The sequence below is a fragment of the Scyliorhinus canicula genome, chromosome 2 (genome assembly GCF_902713615.1).
Source record: "Scyliorhinus canicula chromosome 2, sScyCan1.1, whole genome shotgun sequence".
In the NCBI taxonomy this organism is placed as follows: domain Eukaryota; kingdom Metazoa; phylum Chordata; class Chondrichthyes; order Carcharhiniformes; family Scyliorhinidae; genus Scyliorhinus; species Scyliorhinus canicula.
The window spans coordinates 33,446,319-33,473,212 of NC_052147.1; the positions used below are offsets into that span (position 1 = coordinate 33,446,319).

Sequence of the window (26,894 nt, forward strand, 5' to 3'; positions counted from 1 at the left end):
ATCAGGAAAATGCATAGATTAGATTGATTTTCTTCTACATTGCCTGAAAACTACACAGGAATTCTCTCTCTCTCTCTCTCTCCAATTCACTGCACCTAATGTGATATTTGTTACGCATACCAGACACTTGTGTAAGCATCACTCTTCCTTCCTGTCACGCTTCAGATGTCACTGTGAGCAACTGTTATATTTAGTGGCGATTTCAGGGGGATCTCACTGAATGTTAATGGGCTGGATTCTTCGTTCCTGAGGCTAAGTGTCAATGCCAACGGAGGTTCTGTTGCCTTTCACAATGGGTAGATCGGTGCAAGACCCTCATCCATTCCGCTACTGGTGAGGGACTAGCACCGGGGCCGTGTGAAGCACCCACGGATCGTGCACAAAACAGTTGGAGAATCACCGGGTACTGTGCTGCACATGCGCAGCGCTGGCGAGCTGCAGCCGCACATATGCCTACACCCACCACTGGACCACCTACCTGCCCACCCCTCACAGCCCTGCCCACCCCTCAAAGCCCACATCCTGGCAACCGCCCCGGATTTCGGCCAAGTGTGGCAGCGCTGGACACTGTCCGCATACACTCTCTTTGCCCCTGCAGCTGGCAAGCCAGGCTCCCGACCGCTGAGACCATACGTAGCTCATGCCGTCGGGAACTCGGCCCATCGGAGGTGCATCATTGAGGGTGGGCCGGCCAAGCACATTCCAAGGGGGTTGCGACCGCGCGGCACGCAGCCCAATGATGCTGATTTGGAGGGGGCGGAGCATCGCGACCCAGCTTCAAACCAGCGCCTGCCCTGATTTCCGAGTCAGAGGCCATTCTCCCGATTTCGGTACTAAGCAAAGGAGAATCCCGCCCCATATTTCTGTGCCACACTTCATAGAATAGAATCCCTACAGTGCAGATGTAGGCAATTCAGCCCATTGAGTCTACACCGGCCCTTGTAATGAGCACCCTACTTAAGCCCACGCTTACACCCTATCCCCAAAATCCCGCCTACCCTTTTTGACACGAAGGGGCAATTTAGCATCGCCAATCCACCTAACCTACACATCTTTGGACTGGGAGGAAACAGGAGCACCTGGAGGAAACCACGCAGACACACGGAGAAAGTGTAGACTCTGCACAGACAGTGACCCAAGCTGGGAATTGAACCTTGGACCCTGGAGCTGTGAAGCAACAGTGCTAACCACTGTGCCACCAGGCATGTGTCACCAAGGATTGACGATGAACCAATAGACTGAGGCCCAGAGTCAGCTTTCAGAGCATCATGGAGTCTCTTCCAGTCTCTGTGGTCTGCATATGACTTAGTTTGTCTGATTTCTGATTCAGGCAAATATCTTGCATCTTTCCCAGTTTGCAGAAGTTTAGGAGGCACCGTGTGTGGATAGTGATGACTTGTCATTGAGGCAATGTTTTTCCTCTGGTAGTTTCTAGATTAGCTTATTGTTTTCATCGAACCAATCTTCATGGTAGGGTCAAGAGCTTCCAGAGCGGTAAATTACACTATATCCCAGAAGGGCACCCTTCCTCACTGTCTTCTTCACGGAGTCCATTTTTGCTGTACGCGGGTGACTCTTAAGCTTCTGTGAGAGAGATTCCTTCACCACGACCTGTTTTAAGCCTTGAGACATTTAGACGTTTCTGAACCTTCATGTCCGAGAACGTCTTTGGGTATATCTTTTGAAACAGCTTTTGAAATTGAAATGTCAGTCCAACATGGGTTTCATTTCACAGCACATCCTCCCTGTCCCCCTGCTTAATGATGACATACATGATTAGACGCCAAGGCATAGAACGGGGGCTGGGTTCTCTGCACCCCGATCCTGAAATCACTGCGCCGAGTATCCACCGTCTCAGTCCATTGACTGGGGGCTATGTGTGTGGGCAGTCCGGGGCGGGCGAGCGGCTGATGCGAAGGACTATTTCAGCGGTCCAGGGTTCGCACATGCATAGAACGACTGGCGTGATCTCGCGCATGCACAAACCGACCAGCGTATTTCCGCGCTTGCGCAAACCGGCCGGCCCCATATGGCGGAGCCCTACAGGGGCCCAGTGTGGAGGAAAGAAGGCCCCCCCACAGAACCAGCCCATCTGCAGATCAGTAGGCCCCGATCGCGGGGCAGGCGACCGTGCCCCCCCCTCCTCCCCAGGACCGTCTCCGCACACTTACCTGCCAGATCCCGCTGCGTGTGAGGTGAATAATTTACGCCTGCGGGACTGGACAAAACTTTACGGTGTCGGGCGGGATTTGCGCCTGCAGGGTCGGAGAATCCCGGCCCACAGTTTTGTGCTCACCTCCTATACACAGGATGGGAAAGGGAAGGTGGTGGTGGAGATCCTGCTGAAAACAAATAGGCTTTGATAGATAGGAATTGGGTCCAAACACCTGTCGTTAGACAACTTCATCCAACATGGGCAGCATGGTTGCATTGTGGATAGCACAATTGCTTCACAGCTCCAGGGTCCCAGGTTTGATTCCGGCTTGGGTCACTGTGCGGAGTCTGCACATCCTGCCTGTGTGTGTGTGGGTTTCCTCCGGGTGCTCCGGTTTCCTCCCACAGTCCAAAGATGTGCAGGTTAGGTGGACTGGCCATGATAAATTGCCCTTAGTGTCCAAAAAATTGCCCTTAGTGTTGGATGGGGTTACTGGGTTATGGGGATAGGGTGGAGGTGTTGACCTTGGGTAGGGTGCTCTTTCCAAGAGCCGGTGCAGAGTCGATGGGCCGAATGGCCTCCTGCGCTGTAAATTCTATGATAACAAAGAGGACTCCCTCCCCTTTCTTGACGTAATAAAATCACTTCACAATCCTTTGTGTTACTCTCAAGACATCCATTCTGCTAACACATTAATATCGTGTCAGGAAATGGTTATTAATATTAACCGAATATTAACCTCCGTATAAGAGGAAATATATACAAATAAATCATATATATGCATAAACATAATTATGGCCATTTTGGCTGTTCATTGTCTCCTATTTCTCCTCCTTTATATGACCATCCATTGTGTGGTCCAGCAGTATCTCAGCATCTATATGGACATTTTTCCACCTCTCTCCCGACTGGCTGTTCATCCTTTTTCTGGAATGTAATTCATTGGTTGTCTTCTCATCCTTATCTGCCAACATGACTCGTCTGCAACCTCTCAGAACCAGATAATGCTTCTCCTCTCATTGCATCACTGCATTCGGGCGCAGCTCCACTCTATCTGCTTCACAATGGATGTAGCGACAGCAAGGACTGCAGCGGTTCAAGAAGCTAACTCACTGCCACCTTTTGAAGGGCAACTCGGGGTGGGCAATAAATGCTGGCCTAACTAGTGACACCCACGTCCCGTAAATGAATTTTTAAAAACCCACCCCCTCCCAACTTCACTCTGTGTGCTTCTGGCCATGTAATGTACAACAGTTCTTTTAAAAGGAACACTGGACTTAGGATGAGGAGTAAACCATTCAGCCCTTCGAACCAGCTCCGCCATTCAATTTGATCATGGCTGATCTGGTGTGTGTCTCAACTCCACTCTACCTGCATAACCTGCAACTCCCTTGTCAACAGAAAACCTTTCTAATAAATTCAGTGACCCAGCCTCCACTATTTTTTGGTAATATAAATTGTAAAAATTATTTATTCATTCAAGATACGTGGGCTTTGCTGGCTAGGCCAGTATTCATTGATGGTCCCTAATTGCCCTTGAGAAAGTGATGGTGAGCTGCCTTTTTGAACCACAGCAGTATGTGTGGTGTAGGTTCACCCATGGTGCAGTTAGGGACAAATGATCTTTTGAGAAAAATTTCTCATCTCCATCTTAAATGGTAGACCTCGTATTCCTAACTGTGCACCCTTTTCTAGTCCCACTCGAGTGGAAACCGCCTCCTGGTATCTACCCTATCAGATCAATGCTGCAACGAATGATGATTTCCCTCCCCTGCAGCTGCCAACATTCCTATTTCAATTGCATCTTAAGTATGCAACCAGGCATCCCCCAATAAAATATGGTCAGATGCCAGGATCATGTGGGCAGGCAGAACTCTTGCCCAGTAACACTTCTGAAGAGCTCAAAAATCCAGCCCCAATGAATAACGTCACTCCGAATCTACAAGATGGGTAGAAAATGTCACATTGATGCCAAAAGGAATACTCAAGGCTGGGGTTGAGCCATGTTGTTAGGACAAATTAGAAGCATTTTAAATAAAATATTAAAGGATGTGTCACAGTTTGCAGTTGTTCCCCATTTTCCCATTTGGCAGCTGCACAAAGCTTCAGGCCATCCCTCAGGAACTGGACTACAGAATGTGCAAGTCCGCAACACTTGTTTTTGACAAATCTTTGGGAAAGCAGTAGCAGCTGATACTTGACTTGATATGTACAGGGATAATCAATGTAAAGGTGCATAGTACATTTAAAGATTAAGATATATTCAATTTCTCAACTCAATCTCAGTCTGTATGTGAACAACATAAATGAGCTGAATGGGAAAACTAAACAAAATAATGCTACCTGAATTATTTTGGATAACATTTCAGGAAGTTCTAATTGAATGATACATATTGAAAGATTATGAATACCAATGTCTCAAGTTACAGCACACGAGCTGGCAGGTGTTATTAAACATTTACATGTATTCACCTTCGATGTATTTGTGTTGAATAAAGTAACATTTTAAGATCAGTCAAGGCAAATCAGGTAAGTTTTTGACTTGCACATATATTCACTCCTAATGTAGGTATGATCCATTTTGAGGTGAAATGAAAGTCAATAATTAAAAGGTTTAAAGTTTTATTCAAAATAAATGGAAACTTTTCCAATTGACTGGACAAACGTAGGAGCTGTTGTCTTTACTCTATACAGGCATCAATCATTACTGAACCCCACGAATATCATCTTTGGCTGAAGAACGCTTATGCTTCCTCAACCTTCAGTTATCAGATAAGTGGTTCATACACATCTGTGACCAGTATTTAACCAGTGTCTCTTTCTTCCTGTAAGTGGATCTCGACACACTCCTTGTAAATAGAAAATGCTAATCTTTGACTTTATCAGCTGCTGTCTCCAAACAGCTGTCCAAGTTCAAGTTCTTTGGCTGTGTGTCAATTTTCCATTCAGCTGTGGTGTGGCTGATAGTTTTTTTTCACAGCGATCTGGCTGTTGAAGAACCTGCTATTGAAGCTCCTGCTATCAATTCAATGGCTACCTTTGAATCCTTCTTCTGTCTATGAGGCTAGCAGGACTGCCAGAAAAGTCCACTAAATGCGTCTTGTAGAGCACGGTAACATGCAAGCGTAGAGGTATAGCCTCCAGCAAGATCCTGGGGTGTGGCAGCACGTACATGGTTGAGGTACCTTAAAACAAAACAAAAACACAGCTCTGAGAAATTAGTCTGCATACTTCCTCTGGGACAAATACAAGTAATGGAAAAATAAATTAATACAAAAGTTCTATCCATATTTTCATACAGTTGATAGGTTTCTTCGTGATTGTAGAGCTCAAAAATTAACTTCTAAAATACCCTAGTTAATACTTCAAGGTGGCAGTATGGCAAGTACCAATTTTGAAAGCAGTAAGCAATAGAAAGTACATTAGCTGTTGCTAATATTAATGAAGAGTCAGCTACTGTTTACAAAGTTTTCTTCCCATATGAGGAATTAATTTATTTATAGAATTTACAGTGCAGAAGGAGGCCATTTGGCCCATCGAGTCTGCACCGGCTCTTGGAAAGAGCACCCTACCCAAGGTCAACACCTCCACCCTATCCCCACAACCCAGTAACCCCACCCAACACTAAGGGCAATTTTGGACACTAAGGGCAATTTATCATGGCCAATCCACCTGACCTGCACATCTTTGGACTGTGGGAGGAACCCGGAGGAAACCCACGCACACACGGGGAGGATGTGCAGACTCCGCACAGACAGTGACCCAAGCCGGAATCGAACCTGGGACCCTGGAGCTGTGAAGCCATTGTGCTATCCACAATGCTACCGTGCTGCCATAAAATGTACTTGGTTGGTCTTATTTTGTTGCTAGCATCTTCTAGAGTCCACAATATGATGCATTCAGTGAAAACGTAGAAAGGCATAGGTTAATCAGGCAGTAAACATGGTTCATTAAAGGGCAGATTTTGCTTAAGTAATTTAATTCTTAAAAAATAAATCCATGTATGGATAATGGGAATGCAGTGCATGTAAATATGGACTTTCAGAAGGTATTTAATAGGGTGCCATATAAGAGACTTGTTGTAAACATTAACACATGGGATTTCCTGGTCCTGCCATTGTCAACGGGTTTTCCCATTTAACGCACCCCTCGTCACCAGGAAACGCGAGGCGGGGGTGCGCCGTCGATGGGACCAGAATATCCAGTTGGCGTGAACAGCCCAGTAAATTCCGCCCACAGTTTCTAATTTGTAGAACACTTGACAGGTCCTGTGGATGAAAGTGTTTTGACGATAAACTAAAGGTAGAAGAATCATTTTCATACATGTTGTTAAACCATAGACAACTTTATAATAAGTGGCTTGTGAAACAGAGACTATAATCATTTATTAACGAAGTATCAGCAAAAGAATACAAGAAATTGGAAACAGGCATGGGAGTAGGAATAATTTAGCTAACCAGTTGACAAGGTAGCACGGTGGTCAAATTGTCTCCTCCCATGATGTAATTTACTATTTTAATATTTTAAGAATACACTTTTTACAGCTTGTTCATGGAACATTTGTACAAGTGCTGACCATTTCCTTTGCATTCTACGATATCTGCTACAAGGCAGTGGTCGCTTAAAGGATATATTTTCTTAGTGGTTTTTCAACCAGAAGTTTCAAATGTGCATGGTTCCAATGTTAGTTCATTCTGAAGCCAGTTGGTGACTTAGGAAACCAGACACCAATCTTTTGCTTAATATTGGCATTAGTTATAGAATGCAACATTATAAATGCCTGCCTCTTCCCTAACCAAAACCCAGTGCCCCAGAAGTATCTCTAAGATTTTCAATGAAGACCTTGTCTCTGTTTGTGGTGGTGGTGTGCAACAGATCACTCACACAGTCTAAGTTGCTGTGACAACATGCATGTTTACATGCCTGTTGTAGTCTGGAGCTAAGGATTAGTGATGGTGGAGGCTCTAACTTTCCATCAAATGGCTGACCAGGAATCTCTCCCACTGTTGCCACCTGCCTGGCTTTTCTTATTCCGAAGTGGGGAGCAGGAACGCAAGAGGAATAGGTGGATATGCAATGATGCAAATTGTAAATAAGAAGAAATTCATTGCAAATTCAACTAGAACACATTCTATCTAGACTGTTAGTACTAAGGTGTAAACAAATTATGAAACCTGTACTATTCAGAGCAGCTCAGTAACTTCGGAGCTTGGGAGCTGCAGTATTTGTATTACATTTATTTTAAGAAAATTTTACACTCTAAAGCTCTTGTAAAATGCAAAATAAGAATAAGAAATTTAACTAAATATTTAACTACATAGAACATAGAACAGTACAGCACAGAACAGGCCCTTCGGCTCTCAATGTTGTGCCGAGCCATGATCACCCTACTCAAACCCACATATCCACCCTATACCCGTAACCCAACAACCCCCCCCCCTTAACCTTACTTTTTTATTAGGACACTACGGGCAATTTAGCATGGCCAATCCACCTAACCCGCACATCTTTGGACTGTGGGAGGAAACCGGAGCACCCGGAGGAAACCCACGCACACAGGGGGAGGACGTGCAGACTCCACACAGACAGTGACCCAGCCGGGAATCGAACCTGGGACCCTGGTGCTGTGAAGCATTTATGCTAACCACCATGCTACCTTGCTACCCTGCTGCCCTTACCTGGAAGAGTATTTTTATGGCTCTGCTTAAGGAAAGGGTAATCAAACATGTGAGCCAATTTTCTTTCAAACGGATCTGAGGATAATAAAGATGCTAGTCACGCAGGTCAAATTTGGAATGCTGCAGCCTGCGCGTCTGTGGGTGACATATAAGGACCGGCACCACTACTTCGAGTCCCCGGAGGAGGCGTGGGCCTTTGTACAGGCGGAGAAGCTCGACTCGAACTAGGGTCTGGGGGCGGCGGGGTCCGGTGCACTACGGTCGTTGCTGTTTTTGCTGTTGCTGTTTGTGTAATTTTGACATGTGTTTTCTATGCTGGTTTTTGCTCTGTTTCCGGGTGGGTCTGTTGGGTATGGTTTTGGGTTATGTGGGGAATGTTGGGGGTTTGTTTTTTTTTCTCTCTTCTGTACGGGGCTGGGGGATGGGGTGGAGATGGAATTTGGGGAGCTGCGTCAGAAGTGTGGGGTGGGGCAATGTGAAAGCGCGGGCTTTCCTCTGGCGGGGGGGTGGAGCTGGCGGTGGGGGCGTGGCCTCTACTGGTTTTTTCCCGTGCTGAAGCAGTGCCAAGGAGGTGTGGCAGGAGGGGGTGATGACCCCATGTCTGGAGGGGCCGGGTTTTGGCGCGAGTTGCCGGGGTCAGCAGAAGTCAGCTGACTCACGGAAGTACCATGGAGGGTGCGTCGCAGCTAGGAGGGGTCCTAGCATTGGTGGGGGGGGAATACCGGGTTGCTGCTGGAAGGGCCAGGAGAGAGCTGGTGTGGGCCGGGGGGGGGGGGGGGGGGGGGGGTGGGGGGGAGGCGGTATCGTCATGGGGAACGGGTCGGGCGGGGTGTGCTGGCCTGGGGCGAGCAGTCGATGAGCTATGGCTAGTCGGGGGGGGGGGGGGCGGGGTGCCCTCTGATCCGGCTGATCACCTGGAGCGTGAGGGGGCTGAATGGGCCGGTTAAGCGGGCTCGGGTATTCTCTCATTTGGAGGGGCTGAAGGTGGACTGGGCTATGCTCCAGGAGACCCAATTGAAGGTGGCGGACCAGGTTCGTCTGAGGAAGGGGTGGGTGGGGCAGGTTTTCCACTCAGGATTAGACGCTAAGAACCGGGGGGTGTCGATTCTGGTGGGGAAGAGGGTGGCGTTCGAGGCGTCTGAGGTGGTGGCGGACAAGGAGGGCAGATTTATTATGGTGAAGGGTAGGCTGCAGGGAGAAAAGGTGGTGCTGGTAAATGTGTATGCCCCGAATTGGGATGATGCTGGCTTTATGAGGCGCATGTTGGGCCGCATTCCGGACCTGGGGGCAGGGGGTCTGATCATGGGGGGAGACTTTAACACGGTGCTAGATCCCCCACTGGACCGGTCCAGTTCAAGGACGGGTAGGAGGCCGGCGGCGGCCAAGGTGCTGAGGGGGTTTATGGACCAGATGGGAGGGGTGGATCCCTGGAGGTTTGGGAGACCGAGAGCGCAGGAGTATTCCTTTTTCTCCCATGTGCATAGGGTTTACTCCCGAAAAGATTTTTTCATCCTGAGCAAGGGGATTGATCTCGAAGGTGCAGGATGCCGAGTATTCGGCCATAGCAATTTCAGACCATGCTCCGCACTGGGTCGATCTGGAGATGGGGGAGGCGCGGAACCAGTGCCCGCTGTGGCGCCTGGATGTGGGGATGCTGGCTGATGAGGAGGTGTGTAGGAGGGTCTGGGGAAGTATTGAGGGGTATCTTGAGACCAACGACACGGGGGAGGTCCGGGTGGGGATGGTCTGGGAGGCTCTGAAAGCAGTGATCCGGGGGGAGCTGATTTCCATCCGGGCCCATAGGGAAAGGAGGGAGCGGGAGAGACTGGTGGAGCTCCTGGACGTGGATAGGAGGTACGCAGAGGCCCCGGAGGAGGGGTTGCTGGGGGAACGGCGTAGTTTGCAGGCCAAGTTCGACTTGTTGACCACCAGAAAGGCGGAGACACAGTGGAGGAGGGCGCAAGGCACGGTATATGAGTATGGGGAGAAGGCGAGAAGGATGTTGGCGCATCAGCTCCGCAGGCGAGATGCGGCGAGGAAAATTGGTGGAGTGACGGATAAGGGTGGGAATGTGGTGCAGAAGGGGGCAGAGGTGAACGGGGTCTTTAGGGACTTTTACGAGGAACTGTACCGGTCGGAGCCGCCGGTTTTGGGGGGGGGGGGGGGGGGAGAAGGGGGGATGGAGAGCTTCATGAACAGGCTACGCTTGCCAAAGGTGCAGGAGGGGCTGGGGGCGCCGATAGAGTTGGAGGAGCTAGTCAGGGGGATTGGTCAAATGCAGTCAGGTAAGGCGCCGGGGCCGGATGGGTTCCCGGTGGAATTTTATAAAAAGAATGCGGATCTGGTGGGCCCCCTGTTGGTGCGAGCCTTCAATGAGGCATGGGAGGGGAGGGCTTTGCCCCCGATGATGTCACGGGCGCTGATCTCTCTGATCCTGAAGCGGGATAAGGATCCCTTGCAGTATGGATCATACAGGCCAATCGCGCTCCTCAATGTTGATGCTAAGTTGCTGGCGAAGATCCTGGCCACCAGGATAGAGGATTGTGTGCCAGGGGTGATACACGAGGATCAGACAGGATTTGTCAAGGGAAGACAGCTTAACACGAATGTGCGGAGATTGTTAAATGTTATTATGATGCCGGCGGTGGAGGGGGAGGCGGAGATAGTGGTGGCGCTGGATGCAGAGAAGGCGTTTGATAGAGTTGAGTAGGGGTACCTGTGGGAGGTGCTGGAGCGGTTCGGATTCGGGGAGGGGTTCATCAAATGGGTGAGGTTGCTCTACGAGGCCCCGATGGCGAGTGTAGTTACCAATGGAAGGAGATCAGAGTACTTCAGGCTCTACCGTGGGACCAGGCAGGGGTGCCCCCTGTCCCTCTTGCTTTTTGCACTGGCGATAGAACCTCTGGCTTTGGCGCTGAGGGAGTCGGGGAGGTGGAGGGGCCCGGTGCAGGGTGGGGGGGAACAGAGGGTATCGCTGTATGCGGACGACCTGCTGTTGTATGTGGCGGACCCAGAGGGGGGAATGCCGGGGGTGATGGAGCTGTTGGCTGAGTTTGGGAGCTTCTCGGGCTATAAGTTGAATCTGGGCAAGAGCGAGGTATTTGTAGTGCACCCGGGTGATCAGGAGGAGGGAATTAGGAGGCTCCCGTTTAAGAGGACAGTGAAGAGTTTCAGATACCTGGGGGTGCAGGTGGCCAGGAGTTGGGGGACTCTCCATATGCTTAATTTTATCAGGCTTGTGGAGCAGATGGAGGAGGAATTCAAAAGGTGGGACATGGTGCCGCTATCGTTGGCGGGTAGAGTGCAGTCCGTCAAAATGACGGTTCTCCCGAGGTTCTTGTTCCTATTTCAGTGTTTGCCCATCTTTATCCCTAGGGCCTTTTTTAGGAGGGTGACTAGCAGCATCATGAGCTTTGTTTGGGCGCATGGGACCCCGAGGGTGAAGAGGGTCTTCTTGGAGCGGGGTAGAGATGGTGGGGGGCTAGCGTTACCCAATCTCTCGGGATATTATTGGGCGGCCAATGTGTCAATGGTGCGCAAGTGGGTGATGGAGGGGGAGGGGGAAGCATGGAAATGGTTGGAGATGGCGTCCTGTGGAGGCACAAGCCTAGTAACGGCGCCGTGGCCGCTCCCTCCTAGGAGGTATACCACGAGTCCGGTGGTGGCGGCTACCCTCAAGATTTGGGGGCAGTGGAGGCGACATAGGGGGGAAGTGGGGGGCTCGATGGAGGCTCCGTTAAGGGGGAACCATTGGTTCGTCCCGGGGAACATTGATGGGGGGTTCCAGGGTTGGCACAGAGCGGGCATCAGACAGCTGAGGGACCTGTTCATTGATGGTAGGTTTGCAAGCCTGGGGGAGTTGGAGGAGAAGTTTGGGCTCCCCTCGGGGAACACGTTCAGGTATCTGCAGGTAAAGGCGTTTGCTAGGCGGCAGGTGGAGGGATTTCCTTTGCTTCCCGCGAGAGGGGTGAGTGACAGGGTGCTTTCGGGGATCTGGGTCGGGGATGGGAAGATATCTGATATCTACAAGGTAATGCAGGAGGTGGAGGAGGCGTCAGTAGAGGAGCTAAAGGTTAAGTGGGAGGGGGAACTGGGGGAACAGATCGAGGATGGGACATGGGCTGATGCCCTGGAGAGGGTTAAATCTTCCTCCTCATGTGCGCGGTTTAGCCTGATCCAATTCAAGGTGCTGCACCGGGCCCACATATCCGGGTCTAGGATGAGTAGGTTCTTTGGGGGCGAAGACAGGTGTGTCAGGTGTTCGGGGAGTCCAGCGAACCATGCCCATATGTTCTGGGCATGCCCGCCACTGGAGGAGTTCTGGAAGGGGGTGGCGAGGACGGTGTCGAGGGTGGTAGCATCCAGGGTCAAGCCAGGCTGGGGACTCGCGATTTTTGGGGTTGCGGTGGAGCCGGGAGTGCAGGAGGCGAGAGAGGCCGGTGTTTTGGCCTTTGCGTCCCTAGTAGCCCGGCAGAGGATCTTGCTACAGTGGAAGGATGCGAGACCCCCAAGTGTGGAGACCTGGATCAATGACATGGCGGGTTTTATTAAGCTGGAGAAGGTCAAATTTGCCCTGAGAGGATCGGTACAAGGGTTCTTTAGGCGGTGGCAACCTTTCCTCGACTTTCTGGCTCAGCGATAGGGTACTGGGTCAGCAGCAGCAGGAACCCGGGGGGGAGGGGGGGACGTTGACTATGTTTGCTTATTTTATTTTAATTTATTTTTAAATTTTCTTGTTAACTGGGTGTGGGGGGGGGGGGGGGGGGTGAGATACATGCGTTGATACGGTCTTGGGGGTGTTACAAATACTATGGTGTTTTATTGTTGCTTTTCATTGTTTGTTGTTATATTTTCTGTAAAAAATTTCAATAAAAATTACTTTAAAAAAAAGATGCTTGTCACTTTTGTAGTTAAATTTGAACCTGCTTATTATGATCTGGACTGGACTGGACCGAAGGGTGGTGGAAGCAGATTTAATAGTAATTTTCGAAAGGGAATTGGATGGAAACGTGAAAAAGATAAATTTGCAGGGTTATGCAGAAAGAGCAGGAGAATGGAACTAATTTGATAGCTCTTTCAATGAGCTGGTATGCAGGCCAACTGGGCTTTTTCCCGTACTCTGCAATTCAATCCCTGGAGGCAAAGATTATTTTGCCAAAAATGAGGAAAGTTTGCTATTTTTAAAAATCAGTGTTACATTTAGAATGCTAGAGTCCAATGACAGATTAAAAGAAAATTCCAAACAGCATTTTTAGAAAAACCCTTCATTTGCTGTATCCTACAGCAGCAACTTACATGTGCACTTAATGCATCCGAAGCATCTTTAATGTAGCAAAATGTCAGAAAGCATTTCACAAAGGGGAGGATGAAACATTGACTGGGAACTAAAAGATTAGAAATAACATCCAGCAAAAGGCTGCTATCAATACACTTCAGAACATGTATCAAGTGCTAATGGCAACATTTTTATGCCATAAATGACCAGATAATCTCTTGTGGCATCAATAACAACATTTGGAATTTATTTTATATGGTTTCACCTGAACTTATGCTCTCAAGATTAGATTCAGTTTAAGAAGAGTTAATGCCCAGAGTTACATCGTTCAATGTTGAAAAAGCCAGTAGTCACTGGACAAAAGGTAAAGATCCAAGCAATTGGAAATGTCAGTGACCTATCCTGGATAGAAGTAGGGCAACCTTCAAAGTGGTTACTTTTGAGAATATGCCTGCTTTCAGATATGAGGTTTAATTCTAAGCAATTCCTACCATTGCGATGGAATTGTTTTCATTCGGTACACTTTACAGATTAGAGGATCCATGATTTAGAGCTCAGCTGGCCAATTCTCTCAACATATATGTTTGAGGGAGTGATCAGAGCACTGTGTTTATTTAATTCTCTCTATGCAATGTTGGTCTGTCAGGGACAATAGAATAGAAACAGCGTACCAGCAGAACATGCTATGATCTTTTGGCAAAGAGCTAGCCAGCTTGAAAGTGACTTATGCTTAATTATTTATATAGTATGAGGAATGGTGGGAAATAGATATAGCGCACAGGAAAATGGTAATCTACCTATTTTAAGATTCTATCAGTTTATAATTGGGCCTCATCTTACTAGAGTGCTTTTCATTCCACCTTCCGTAAACATAGGATATGGCATGTGAAGGTATTTCAAAGATCATGGTATTTCCTCCGGGTGCTCTGGTCTCCTCCCACAAGTCCCGAGAGACTTGCTTGTTAGGTGAATTAAACATTCTGAATTCTCCCTACCCAAACAGGAGCCATTGTGTGGCGACTAGGGATTTTCACAGTAACTTCATTGCAGCCTACTTGTGACACAAATAAAGATCATTAGTAGTACATGCAACAAGAGGTCCATGTTATGCTCCCCAGCTTAGTTTGTCTTTTATGATGTACTCCAGATCACAAGGGACACAAGGTCTACCAATTGTTACAAATTTCAAATGTTTGTGATGTATATTCTCTCGGTGACACTGAACTAAAGAGAGCATTTAACTCAAACATGTGAGAGATGTAACAGTGACCGAAGGTATGGTCAAAGTGTGACATTATAACAAAGCTCTTTAAACTAAAGAAAGAAATGGCAACCTTAAGAACTTATATATAATAGCCTGTACACTGCAGGCCAGAACGCCACATTTTGTACAGTTATATGGCTATGACAATCTATTACGATCCCAGATGCTGTTACTACTGGACAAGTCGAGATCCCAGGATGTAATGCGGCTTGATAGAACCTAACTTTAATTTTTTGTTTAGATACATGCTACTGACAGCCACAGGACTGTTGAACTTTCAACAAAACAACAAATCATTTATTAGACTTGGACTTTCATACAAGGATTTCCAAACTTCGCTCTTGAAGAACATTCCTTGGAATTGTCCTTGGGTTTCAACCTCTTGTTCCAGTCTTCATCTGCCCTGGATTGCGATACGCATTCAAGCTTCCACACAATCTCTCAGGACTGGGACTGTAGTCATTCCCCAGAGCCTAAGTCCCGGGATTCCAGAAACAGGAACGTTTTGGGGGTCTCAGTACTGGGATGGGGAGAAACAGATTATAGATGAATGGGGAAGTCCCTGAAATATACATATGTTAATATATAGTTAAGGAAGTTGATAGGGCAGACAGCTTAATACACGGAAGGCAAAATCAAAGAACAACAAAGATACAATTGACTAGACCCTGAAAAACCAGGAGAGGCAGTTACCATCCAGCATCTGGCCATAAGGCCAATTTCCAGCCACCGAGCCTGAAGGCCAAGTTTACAGCAAACAAGCTTCTAAGTTTTAGAGCCAAGGCAGTGCAGAAAAGCTATGTAACAGCAGTTTTAAAATCTCTTTGCTGGGTCTGGCAAAAGACGTTCCCAGATTCGAGTATCATCCCTGCATTGTGTGGTAACTTTAGCTGGTTATTTAATTTGGATGTTGTTTGGGAAACAGGGAAAGTCTTAGAGAGTTCAAATATCGTAGCTATATTGTGTAACAAGGAGTACATTCTATAAAAAGTGTTAAATAATTCGTAAACCTTAATTACGTAGGAGTAAAGTTGTCCTGTTTGTGTGTATTTGTCTTTTCTTTAATAAATAGTCTTTAATAATTGTTTCACGACGACTGGGCTATTTATTCTCACTGGGGTGTCACTTGTCTCCTCACACCAAAAATAATAAAACTATACACCCCCACAAACTGGTGTTCCAAGTTGGGATACCCTTACGATATCAGCATGCGTTGTGACATTACCACGTGGGGCTTTTTCTCAGCTTTCACACTTAATAGCACAAAAGCATAATTAATATGTGGACAAAGAACACCTGACACATTTGCAAAGCCTCCACCTGCCCAGGTACAAGAGACAAAATTATGCAAGTCACTCCTACCAAGATGACTCCTCTTCCATGGTTTTATGTGTCTTGAGCTACATAACCAAGAACAATGCTAGTCCTGCAAAAGTTAGACAAGTCTGTAAGGATCCATGTCATGTATATTTGTAAGAATCTTACAATCACAATGAGAATGTGTACTTTCTTACTTTGTATTGTAATGTTACTGGAGAAAGCATGACCATTTTCAAAAAAACATTGAAAGAAATAGGTGTCCTCTAACATCATCTGAACTCCCAAATGTCTCATCTAAGAATATGAAACATCCATCCATTGCATAGTGTAATTATAAGCCGCCTAAAAGTCACAGGTTGCATTTCAATACTTTCTCAACTGTATCCCATGTCTCAGATTTAGATCAATGGTGGGCGGAAAAACTACAACGCCCATTTGATACAGTTACCAGCAAGAGTCCTCAACCATTTTAATGATCAGGCCTCATTTAAATGTAATCAGAGAGCTGATTTTGCAGTTCAAAATCTACCATTGCAACCCTGTATTCCCTTCTGCATATGTCTGTCTATATGTTAAAAGTAGGGATGGAAGGCAAACAATCGAAAAGTCTTCTAGATGTCTTGAAGATCTCATGGAGAACGGAAGAGAGAAGAACAAGACAGAGTAGTTTGAAGATGGAGAATTATTGACCTCTTTAGACAGACTACTCATAATGATTACTGTTATGACCACAGCAGATATTATTGTTCAGCAAGTCAGATCCGACAGTGAGGTCTGTCTCACTGATCATAAACCTTTTTTATTGTGAAAATGGAAAGGAAGAGTTATTTTCCTTAAAAGCATTACTTCAGTAACATCTTCAGAATTACCAAAATTAAAAGATCGATTAAAAGAAATAAAACGTAAGCACACAACATTAACGTTTCAGCTAAAACAATCCCCGAAAAACCTACTTGGTCAATGTACACAAATACTTGCAACAACTCCCTTATGCCTTTTCAACCATAAAAATTCAGTAACATTTCCCAAGTCAAGGAATTGTCATGATTTTTCAAACACTTCAACTCTGATGTGGAATTCCAAAACGGGGTTCAGAAACTATTTTTTTAAAAATAAAGACTCTTCTGTCTTAACGCTGGATAGCTGGCTTAACACTGGGTAGCTGCCTCCAATTCAAAACTTTCACACATCCGCAGCAGCTCTCACACAAAGATGGTCTTCAGGGCTTTCCTCTACAATCACCACACTCCATGAAACATCCCTCCTTAAATATCTTTTCCCCTTTCATCTCAGGTTCCATTATCCTCAAACACCTATTTGAATGGAACTTCTCCAAATATAAAAAATCTTTCATGCTTTCTATTTTGCTTATACATTTTGGTCAATAAAATGTAATATACCCCTGTTTACACTTGCAAGATGCAAATGTTCCTCGTCATCTCTGAACTCCAATTTGAAATTAAACAGTTGAAAAACCAAGTTTCCCACTTCTCTCAATGCAAATTTTAGATCCTATTTACTGATAACTCAAACTCTTACCTCTCATTACAATGCATCGACCTAACACCTTTAAACTTTCATCTCTTAGACCTCACAGACAACATGTCTCTAGTAACCTTCCCCTTATTGAATTAAACCTGGACAGACACCCACAAATAGCTCTCTTTACCTACACAGAATATCAACATAATACCCAAAACATATTTTTAAAAATACATCTCACATCACATTAGCAACCATGAATAATGGGCAGCGATGCCTCACTGGGTCCTAAAGTATCAAGCATTCCTGATTGACATCAAATAATGTGATAGCATTGCCACCTAGATGGAAACAAAAGTAAAATACTGCGGATGCTGGAAATCTGAAATAAAACAAAAAAATGCTGGAAATACTCGTGCAGCATTTGTGGAGAGAAACAGAGTTAATGCTGATCTTTCATCAGGTCATCTTGAAGAAAAAAGAAAACATGCAATAGGAACATAGAATCTACTCAATCACCCCCCACTACCCTACCATCAAATTACTTTAGAAATATCTCTGCCTGTTTCAAAGTCCATTGCTATCTTGATATATTTTTGTATCTTTCTTTGATGCATAAAATCTGGGAAACCTGCAGAACAGTATTTCCAGAAAGTGAGAGGTAAATGGGGGGGAAAGACGGTAGGTAACGTTAACTAGCAATCCAGAGGCCCAAGCTAATGCTCTGAGGACATTGGTTCAAGGCCCACCACGGCAGCTGGTGGAATTTAAATGCAATTGAAAAGCTGGTCATGGTAATACTAACCATGAAACGATTGTCGATTGTCATAAAAACCCATCTGGTTCTTTAGGGAAGGAAATCTTCCATCCTTACCTGATCTGGCTTACGTGTGACTCCAGGTCCACAACAATGTGGTTGACACTGAAGTGGCGGCAAACCAATTGATTCAAGGGCAATTAGGAATGGGCAATGCATGCTGTCAGTAACACCCACATCTCATGAAAGAATAAACCAAAAGAATGTTCAAACTGCAAGCTCTAATAAATAAATCCCTCTTGCACATGTTATTTAACAATATGCATCTGAATATCCAATATGTAAAACTACACCTTTCCCAGAACCCGATGGTGTTTTTTTGAGGAATGGCATAATTTAAGGATTCAAAACAAGAAAAAAAGTATCAGATTTTGCAACACTACCTTTTTTTGTTCTATAATAGATTTGCCAAACGCAGCTGAGCCTGAAGCTGGACAACAGGAAATAAGGTTTGTAACATAAAACCTTAAGATGGAGAGCACTGCAAAACATATCATGCAGTTGAAGGTATTTTTCACAGTTACTTATGGATTCATACATGTTTTATAATATATCTAGGATTCCTAAATCTGAGCAGCACTTGAAATACAGGTGCTCTCTGTAATGTATTTGTAAAGCTGTAATCTTATTGCCAAGGGATCCCTAACTTAATATTTTAACACTGAAGTGATTCGGAATTCAGAAGAGGTTGAAAATCCTTGGCATATATTTAAAATTTATAGTTAACCACTATTTTTTAAACAGGGATCAACAGGTATGTGTCAAGTGGGTAATTAAGCCAAAGGTTGCATTGTTCAGCCATTATCAGTGAATTTTCAGGACTATTTGCCTCCCTATATGGGCATAATAGTACATACTCACAGCTCGAACAGCTGTCATCCCTCCAATTACACTTTGCAGAAAACTGCAAGCTGTATAAATATTCCCCTAGCAACCATATGGTCACCAATAAAAAGAACTAAATTAGCAACTAAAATAACCCCTGCATTCAGTTATGAAAGCAACTACAAAAGTATTTTTCTGCCTCTTTGAAAACGTGTTGTGTCTTGCATTAAATGCATCATGGTATGAACAGGAGTCCATATTCGATAGACCCACCTGACCATACCTGTGGCCTATTCAGTTGTATTTATACATAATGACAATAACTTGTACGCAAATAGTGCTTTTATCATGATCAAGTGTGCCAAGGTGTTAACCAGAGCCATCAAAACCTAACACTGCAATATATGAGAGGATATCAGGGCAGATGAACAAAAGCTTTGGTCAAAGAGATAGGTTTAAGGAGGAAAGCGAGGTAGCAAAGTGGAGAGGTTTTTAGGGAGGGAATTGCAGAGTCTGGGGTCCAGGCAACTGAAGGTAGGGCCACCAATGATAGAGCAATTAAAATCAGGGATGCTCAATAGGCTGACATTAGTGAAGCATAGATATCCCGAGGGTTCTAGGGCTGGAGATTACAGAAACAGGGAGGTAGAGCTAGCTGGCAGGCATGCATGTGGAAGTTGACTTTGTGTTTTCAGATGTCGCTAAGGGGCAGCGTGTGGATGAGACAACAGATGGGGTCCAAGAATGGAACCTTGAGGACATTAAAGGTAACTGCAGGAATGGGAAGAAAAGCCACTGATGGCGATTCTCTAATCACAATGAAATAAACAGGAATTGAACCAGGCAAGTACAATGCCACCTAGCTGGGTGATAACAGAAAAGTGTTGGAGGGGGATTGTGTGATTAACTATGTCAAAGGTTACACACAGATCGCCAAGGATGAGGAGAGAGTTTTTCTTCATCACAGACACTTTATTGTCCATATGGAAATTTATTTTGGGTTCACAGCCCATTCATTAAAAAATTACATATAAATGAATAGTAACAATGAAAAGAGAAAATTATCCGATCACAGAGGTCTAACTTTAATTAAAATGTATTAGAAACCATTCAAAATGATGGGCACAAACTTCGGAAGTGACATGGATATGAAATCCAATAGATTACAGGCATAATTGTGAGGTGAAGATATACAAAGAAAAAAAAGGTGAGAATATTGAAAAAAACAACTGTGAAAAGATAAAGCAGCATAAAACAGCATAAAACATTTGAGAATTATTTGAGATGTAAAAGGAAGAAGACTGGATACAATCCAATACAATGAATAGAAATTGAAATGAACTGCCATAATGCTTTCTGAAATTAGGTAGTGATCTTCCATTTGTTTATATTTTCATAAACTTCTCATTTAGCCAAATAATTACTCAGAGGTTTACAGTTTCTAAACATGACTGAACTTTTTAATAAAAAATAAACCTGCACTCTACTTGCTGTAGCCTAGCATGTAATTGGGCTTTTAACTAATTTACGTGGTTGCATCTCTTCTCAGCAATAATTCTGCTGGGAAACTCAGGTTGTTTCCAGGAGAGGACAGTGTTTGTGAAACAATACAAATTTCTCAGAATGGAATGCAGAAATAGTTCATAGAATCATAGAATTTACAGTGCAGAACAAAGAACAAAGAAAATTACAGCACAGGAACGGGCCCTTCGGCCCTCCCAGCCTGCGCCGATCCAGATCCCTTATCTAAACCTGTCTCCTATTTTCCAAGGTCTACTTCCCTCTGTTCCCGCCCATTCATATACCTGTCTAGATGCTTCTTAAATGATGCTATCGTGCCCGCCTCTACCACCTCCGCTGGTAAAGCGTTCCCACCACCCTCTGCGTAAAAAACTTTCCACGCACATCTCCCTTAAACTTTCCCCCTCTCACTTTGAAATCGTGACCCCTTGTAACTGACACCCCCACTCTTGGGAAAAGCTTGTTGCTATCCACCCTGTCCATACCTCTCATAATTTTGTAGACCTCAATCAGGTCCCCCCTCAACCTCCGTCTTTCCAACGAAAACAATCCTAATCTACTCAACCTTTCTTCATAGCTAGCACCTTCCATACCAGGCAACATCCTGGTGAACCTCCTCTGCACCCTCTCCAAGGCATCCACATCCTTCTGGTAATGTGGCGACCAGAACTGCACGCAGTATTCCAAATGTGGCCGAACCAAAGTCCTATACAACTGTAACATGACCTGCCAACTCTTGTACTCAATACTCCGTCCGAAGGAGACGATTCGGCCCATCGAGTCTGCACCGGCCCTTAGAAAGAGCACCTACTTAAGACCCCACCTAATTACTCAGGAATATGCCAGAAAATTTGGGGGGAAAGCTCATTTTTTTTTTTATAAATTTAGATTACCCAATTATTTTTTCCAATTAAGGGGCAATTTAGTGTGGCCAATCCACCTACTCTGCACATTTTTGGGTTGTGGGGGCGAAACCCACGCAGACACGGGGAGAATGTGCAAACTCCACACGGACAGTGACCCAGAGCCGGGATCGAACCTGGGACCTCAGCGCCGTGAGGCAGCTGTGCTAACCACTAAGCCACCGTGCTGCCCTGGGGGGAAGCTCATTTGTACACTACACGCTGTTAGAATCTAATAAGTTCTATTTGATGAATGTTAAACACTGTACATGAAGGTAAAAGGATGATCAGGTACTGGGTGTTGTTTTATTAATTATATTCAATTGTATATAAACAGTACTGGGCTGCCTGGTGTGTTGGAGAAGAATGAGCTGGGAGAGTTTGTCTCTCAACTGCAGGCTTGAAAATAAATCTGAATAAGGATTCATTCTTCCATGATAGATATTTATCGGAATTAAGACATGCAACTGTATTTAAAGGTTTGATCAACAACAGTGAAATCTCAACCATGTTAATTTATGTGACTGGTACACAGCACAGCATCCTGGAGAGATGACCTCACCAAATTCTGCTCACAAGATCCTTACATGTGTTTAGTCTTCATCCATAAATGTCATGGAGTTTTTCTCAGCTTTATCTTCAGAGAGACAGAATGCAGAACCTATAGAGAATGGTAGCAGACAGAGTATGTCCCACTCCTGCTCCTATGTTATGTTCTTAGGTAACCGCTTCCTTCATACCACACATGCTGTACAGTATAAAAGTGAAGCTCAATACAACCATGCACATAGCAGTTCAAAGTTTATTTTGCAATGCAGAAACACTGCAAGTTAATTTACTAAGTCCCGATGGAAGAAGGTAGGTGATTTGGCCACTGAAGTAGTGTTTTCTAACTTCTCAGTGTGTCCTGCTTGTAGCCCAAGATAACACAGAATCACAGGCCGTGCCTTGCAAAGCTCACAAAACATCAGAAGGCATTCGCTGCTTCTTTTCAGCTGTAAATCTATGAAGGTGTTTGGAAAGTTTGGAAGTACTGTACCATTGGCCCCAAAATATTCTTCATGCAGGTTCCATCAACAATGCTCTGAACTCTTTGAAGCCTGCAATCAGGTACAATGTTGTTCTTCCAACTTATGTGATTTTTCCACTGACAAATATAGCAGATGGGCTTTTCTGGCACATGCCATCTGCCGTATCCTGCTTTAGTGATCCCCACAGCTTATGTGATGTGCAGTCCAATGCTCAAATGGGCTCACAGTCAATACCATAGCTAGATCCCTCCAAATACATTGAAGTGGGTGTAGTGAAGACAGGACTTGTCTGAAGTACCAAAGTATATTTTGGTTTGTTCAAATTTATACTTTATTTTTTGAACTGAGTCTGTTGTATTTGCTGGAACTACCTAAGATTTAATCCAAAGCAGGCCAGACTAGTCGTGCTGTAACATCATGATTTTACACTGGAGACCATGTCGGATCTCACCTCAATAACTCCAGTACACAAATGAGTTTTACCTAATGACGCTGGTGAATCATCTTCCTCCAAAATTACACCTCTCAAAATTGGTTGCATTGCAAATCAGGCATTTGTCACAATAAAGGCTCCACACTATTGGCAGGTAAAATTAGTGCCATGATTTGAGATTTTTTTATACCTCAGACAAAGGGGCTAGTTTAGCACAGGGCTAAATCGCTGGCTTTGAAAGCAGACCAAGGCAGGCCAGCAGCACGGTTCAATTCCCGTACCATCCTCCCCGAACAGGCGCCGGAATGTGGCGACTAGGGGCTTTTCACAGTAACTTCATTTGAAGCCTACTTGTGACAATAAGCAATTTTCATTTCATTTTCAATTAATTATGAGCATAGAAATGAGGATAGGCGATTCACCTGCTTAGGGTGACCGACCATTCAACTAGATCATGGATGATCGGTATTTCAACTCCATCTATTTGTCTTGATTTAATTTACCGGGATACCCATACTCCTATGTAAAACATTTAGGACATTTGGATCAAGGACATATGAGAGTATACTAGGTGCAGTCATTCTTATAAGAAGCTCAATATCTGATAAGGAAGACTTGGTCCAAAAGGACATTGTTTCCAATCGCCACAACTCAGCCTAATCTTGTCTCCAACAGAAATCCTACTTTACAAGTCAGCAGAGATAGCTGGAGTGATGAGACTCCTTGCTGCTTGAGTGTATCCAAGCTGCAAGTGATTTAATTGTCTTCCAGGGGACCTCACACGACTGAGGTCTAATATGGGATTGGCATGGTTGTCTGTAGAACTGGCAGTTCATGTCGTTGTTGTTGGTGCTTGGGGGAATTTCTTTAGCTGCGCCATCGTTGGCCTTCCTCAGAGTAAAACAAATGTTGCAAGTTTGGCATATATAATGTTGAAATGCATGGAACTAGATTTGAGTGTTTACTTCCTCATGAGCCAGTTTTCCCCAAGAGAGGTGGTTTCTGTGCAGATGTTTGCATGACCCTTTTTTTTAAAAAAGAGTGTCCTTGTATTATTGCACTGGCCAGCTTGATGTTGTTTGCACTGAGACAATTCTCCAGAGAAGGTCTGCTTGCCATAACCTGCCCCTCCAAGTTCAATTTTCTGGAGGATAGTCTCCATGCTGTTGAGCCCAGCACAATGAAGGATTTGTAACAGGTAACTAAACACACTAAATGCTGAACATTCAGTGGCATTTCTTAGATCAGGCTGTTAGGGAAGGCAGTGGTAATATCACTGGAGATCAGTAATCCAGAGGCCCAGGCTATTCTCCTGGGCACTCGGGTTCAAATCCCACCACTGCAGATAGTGGAATTTAAATTCAATTAATAAATCTGGAATAACATTAGTTGTTGTAAATCACCATATGGTTTACTAATGCCCTTCCTTCAGGAAACCACAACTTGGTAGCCCATTCTTCTATTCCCCCAACAGAATGTTTGACTTGGCAATTATTTGATCTGCTGAATTAGGAGTAAAGTAATCCATAATTCTTTCTTTCACACTGGTGTAGATGAAATGAACATCCCTCTGGCAACTCCAAGTGATATTTCTCACGCCCCATTAATATGCGGCATTTTATATAATGCAGTCCATTCCTCACTGTGGAGGGGGGGGGGGGGGGGGGGGGGGAGAGAAGCACGCCATAGACTATGAAAACAGCTGATCAGCTGCTTCAATTTCACTCCATACTAAGTAACAAGTCTTACAACACTACGTTAAAGTCCAACCGATTTGTTTCAAATCACTAGCTTTCGGAGCACTGCTCCTTGGGTGAAAGAGGAAGAAGAAGTGCTCTGAAAGCTAGTGATTTGAAACAAACCAGTTGGACTTCAACCTGGTGTTGCAAGACTTCTTACTGTGCTCACCCCAGTCGAACGCCGGCATCTCCACATCACTCCATACTAAGTGAGACTTTAGTCTTGTCTACTCTTCAGTTACACATACTATCATATCATGAGAGGTCCACAGTCTTTCCTCCTTGTCCATTGTAAACCACCTTATCATCTGAGAGAGATTGTGGTGGCGGTGTGTGTGTGCCCTAATGTCTGCAGATTTTGTGGTTAATAAATTTGCTCTTTCTTTTACTCAAGAAAACATTGTTTGATTGGCTCCTTATTACTCACAGCTAAAATAGTTAAATACATTCTAATTTGGAAAAGGCATATCTTCATAAAAAGATGTGGAGATGCCGGCGTTGGACTGGGGTGAGCACAGTAAGAAGTCTTACAACACCAGGTTAAAGTCCAACAGGGAGCTTCCTGAGGAAGGAGCAGCGCTCCGAAAGCTTGTGTTTGAAACAAACCTGTTGGACTTTAACCTGGTGTTGTAAGACTTCTTACTGTGTTCATAAAAAGAAACATGAACCTTTGTTATGACCAACTGAGGGTGTTGAAAGCGGAGAGCCACGTCACCCCTTCCCACCTGGTCGTAACACTCCGCTAGTACTTTCTTCCCAGTATCTTTCCTTCAAATGATTTTGGCATACAAGACAAAATATTTCAAAGCCTTTGGCTAAAGCGCCTTTTATAAGAATCGTTCTGTTTTTTAAAAAACATGGTGCGAGGGGAAAGAAAACAGTGCTGGATTGTACACCCTTTGTAGCTTTTGTTTAGTGTTCCACAAACTTTTGTGTGTGGTGATTGAGAGAGAAAAACATACAAGGCAGATTGAGGTCAGAGAGAAATGCAAAAGAGAGAGTACGTTCAATGTTAATTCAACTTTTCCCCCCCAAAAAAAACACCAGCTGAATTTTGCAGCCAACTGATTACCTCATCAGTGCTTTGTTGACAGTAAAGCTCACTGCTAATTGCACACACCTAAAAGGCAGATTCCAACACCTATGTGAGGGAGAGAAAGGGAACAAAGAAAACAGCAACTCCGAGTCGGGGAAGAGAGTGACCATATTCCCTGTGCAACACCACAGAAAATTGTGTAGTTGTTTTCATAAAACTCAAAGGGGGTGTACATGACATTATTTCACAGAACAGTAGGGGAGTTATCACTGCTGTCCTAGTCAATATTTATCCCTCAATTAATGTCTCAAAAACCTGCTTGTTACCACACTGCTATTTGTGGGAGCTCCTGTGTGAAAACTGGCTACTGTGTCTCCTACATTACAACAGCGATTACATTTCAGAAAGTACTTTGGGATGTGAAAGGCACATATTCCTCAGGTGAATGAGGAAGGAGCAGTGCTCTGAAAGCTAGTGTTTGAAACAAACATGTTGGACTTTAACCTGGTGTTGTAAGACGTCTTACTGTGTTTACCCTCTTAGCAGCCTTAGATTACACTATAATGCCACCCGATGCTCAACTTGCCCTGCACCCAAAAAAGTATAATACGCTGACTCCCTTTTATAGCTTTATATGGTTTTTAAAATATTTTCAACAGAACATAATGTTTATTTGTGCATGGCCATTCAGTGATTTTGCATTGCAGGAAATTTATTTTGGATCGGTATTATTTTATTCATACCGAATGCCTTTCTTTGGCGAAACAACCCCTCATTGAAGTGAATGCTTTTGTTTCGGCTTGCTGTCCTTCTTGTGCACTGAGCAAATGATTGTAAGAATCTATCATGCAAATATATATATATTTTTTAAAAATAATTTTTATTCAAATTTTTCAACAACAAATTTTCTCCCAACAGTTAAAGTAAACAAGGTGTAAAACTAAACAGAAAAAGAAACACAATTCCCCCCCAATACAAAGTAATAAATTAATAACTAATAACAATACAAGAAGAAAGTAGCAAACACACCGTCGCTACAACAAACCCCCTTAACAAGCCCAAACTCACCCCCCCCCCCCCTACCCTCCTCTCCCCCCCCCCGGTTGCTGCTGAGACTGACCACCCTCTAACCCTCCGCCAGGAAATCAAGAAAAGGCTGCCACCGCCGGAAGAACTCTTGTACCGACCCCCTCGGGACAAACTTAACCTTTTCCAGCCTGATGAACCAGGCCATGTCATTGATCCAGGCCTCCGGGCTCGGGGTCTTCGCGTCCCTCCACTGTAAGAGAATCCTGCGCCGGGCTACTAGAGACGCAAAGGCCAGGGTACCGGCCTCTCTCGCCTCCTGCACTCCCAGCTCCGATGCTACCCCAAGATCACGAGCCCCCAGCCCGGCTCCATCCTGGAGCCGACCAC

At 44.9% G+C, this 26,894-nt stretch overlaps 1 protein-coding gene across 2 annotated transcripts in view; it reads right to left on the bottom strand.

Annotated features, from left to right (window-relative positions):
* Positions 1–4,760: 4,760 nt before the first annotated feature.
* The window catches only part of mnat1 (MNAT1 component of CDK activating kinase), a 187,763-nt gene continuing 165,629 nt past the window's right edge, over positions 4,761–26,894 (bottom strand). For both annotated transcript variants that reach the window (XM_038775612.1, XM_038775621.1), the window contains exon 8: positions 4,761–5,340. In XM_038775612.1, the coding sequence (XP_038631540.1) occupies positions 5,220–5,340 (121 nt within the window). In that variant the 3' untranslated portion in view covers positions 4,761–5,219. The remainder of the gene's footprint in view (positions 5,341–26,894) is intronic.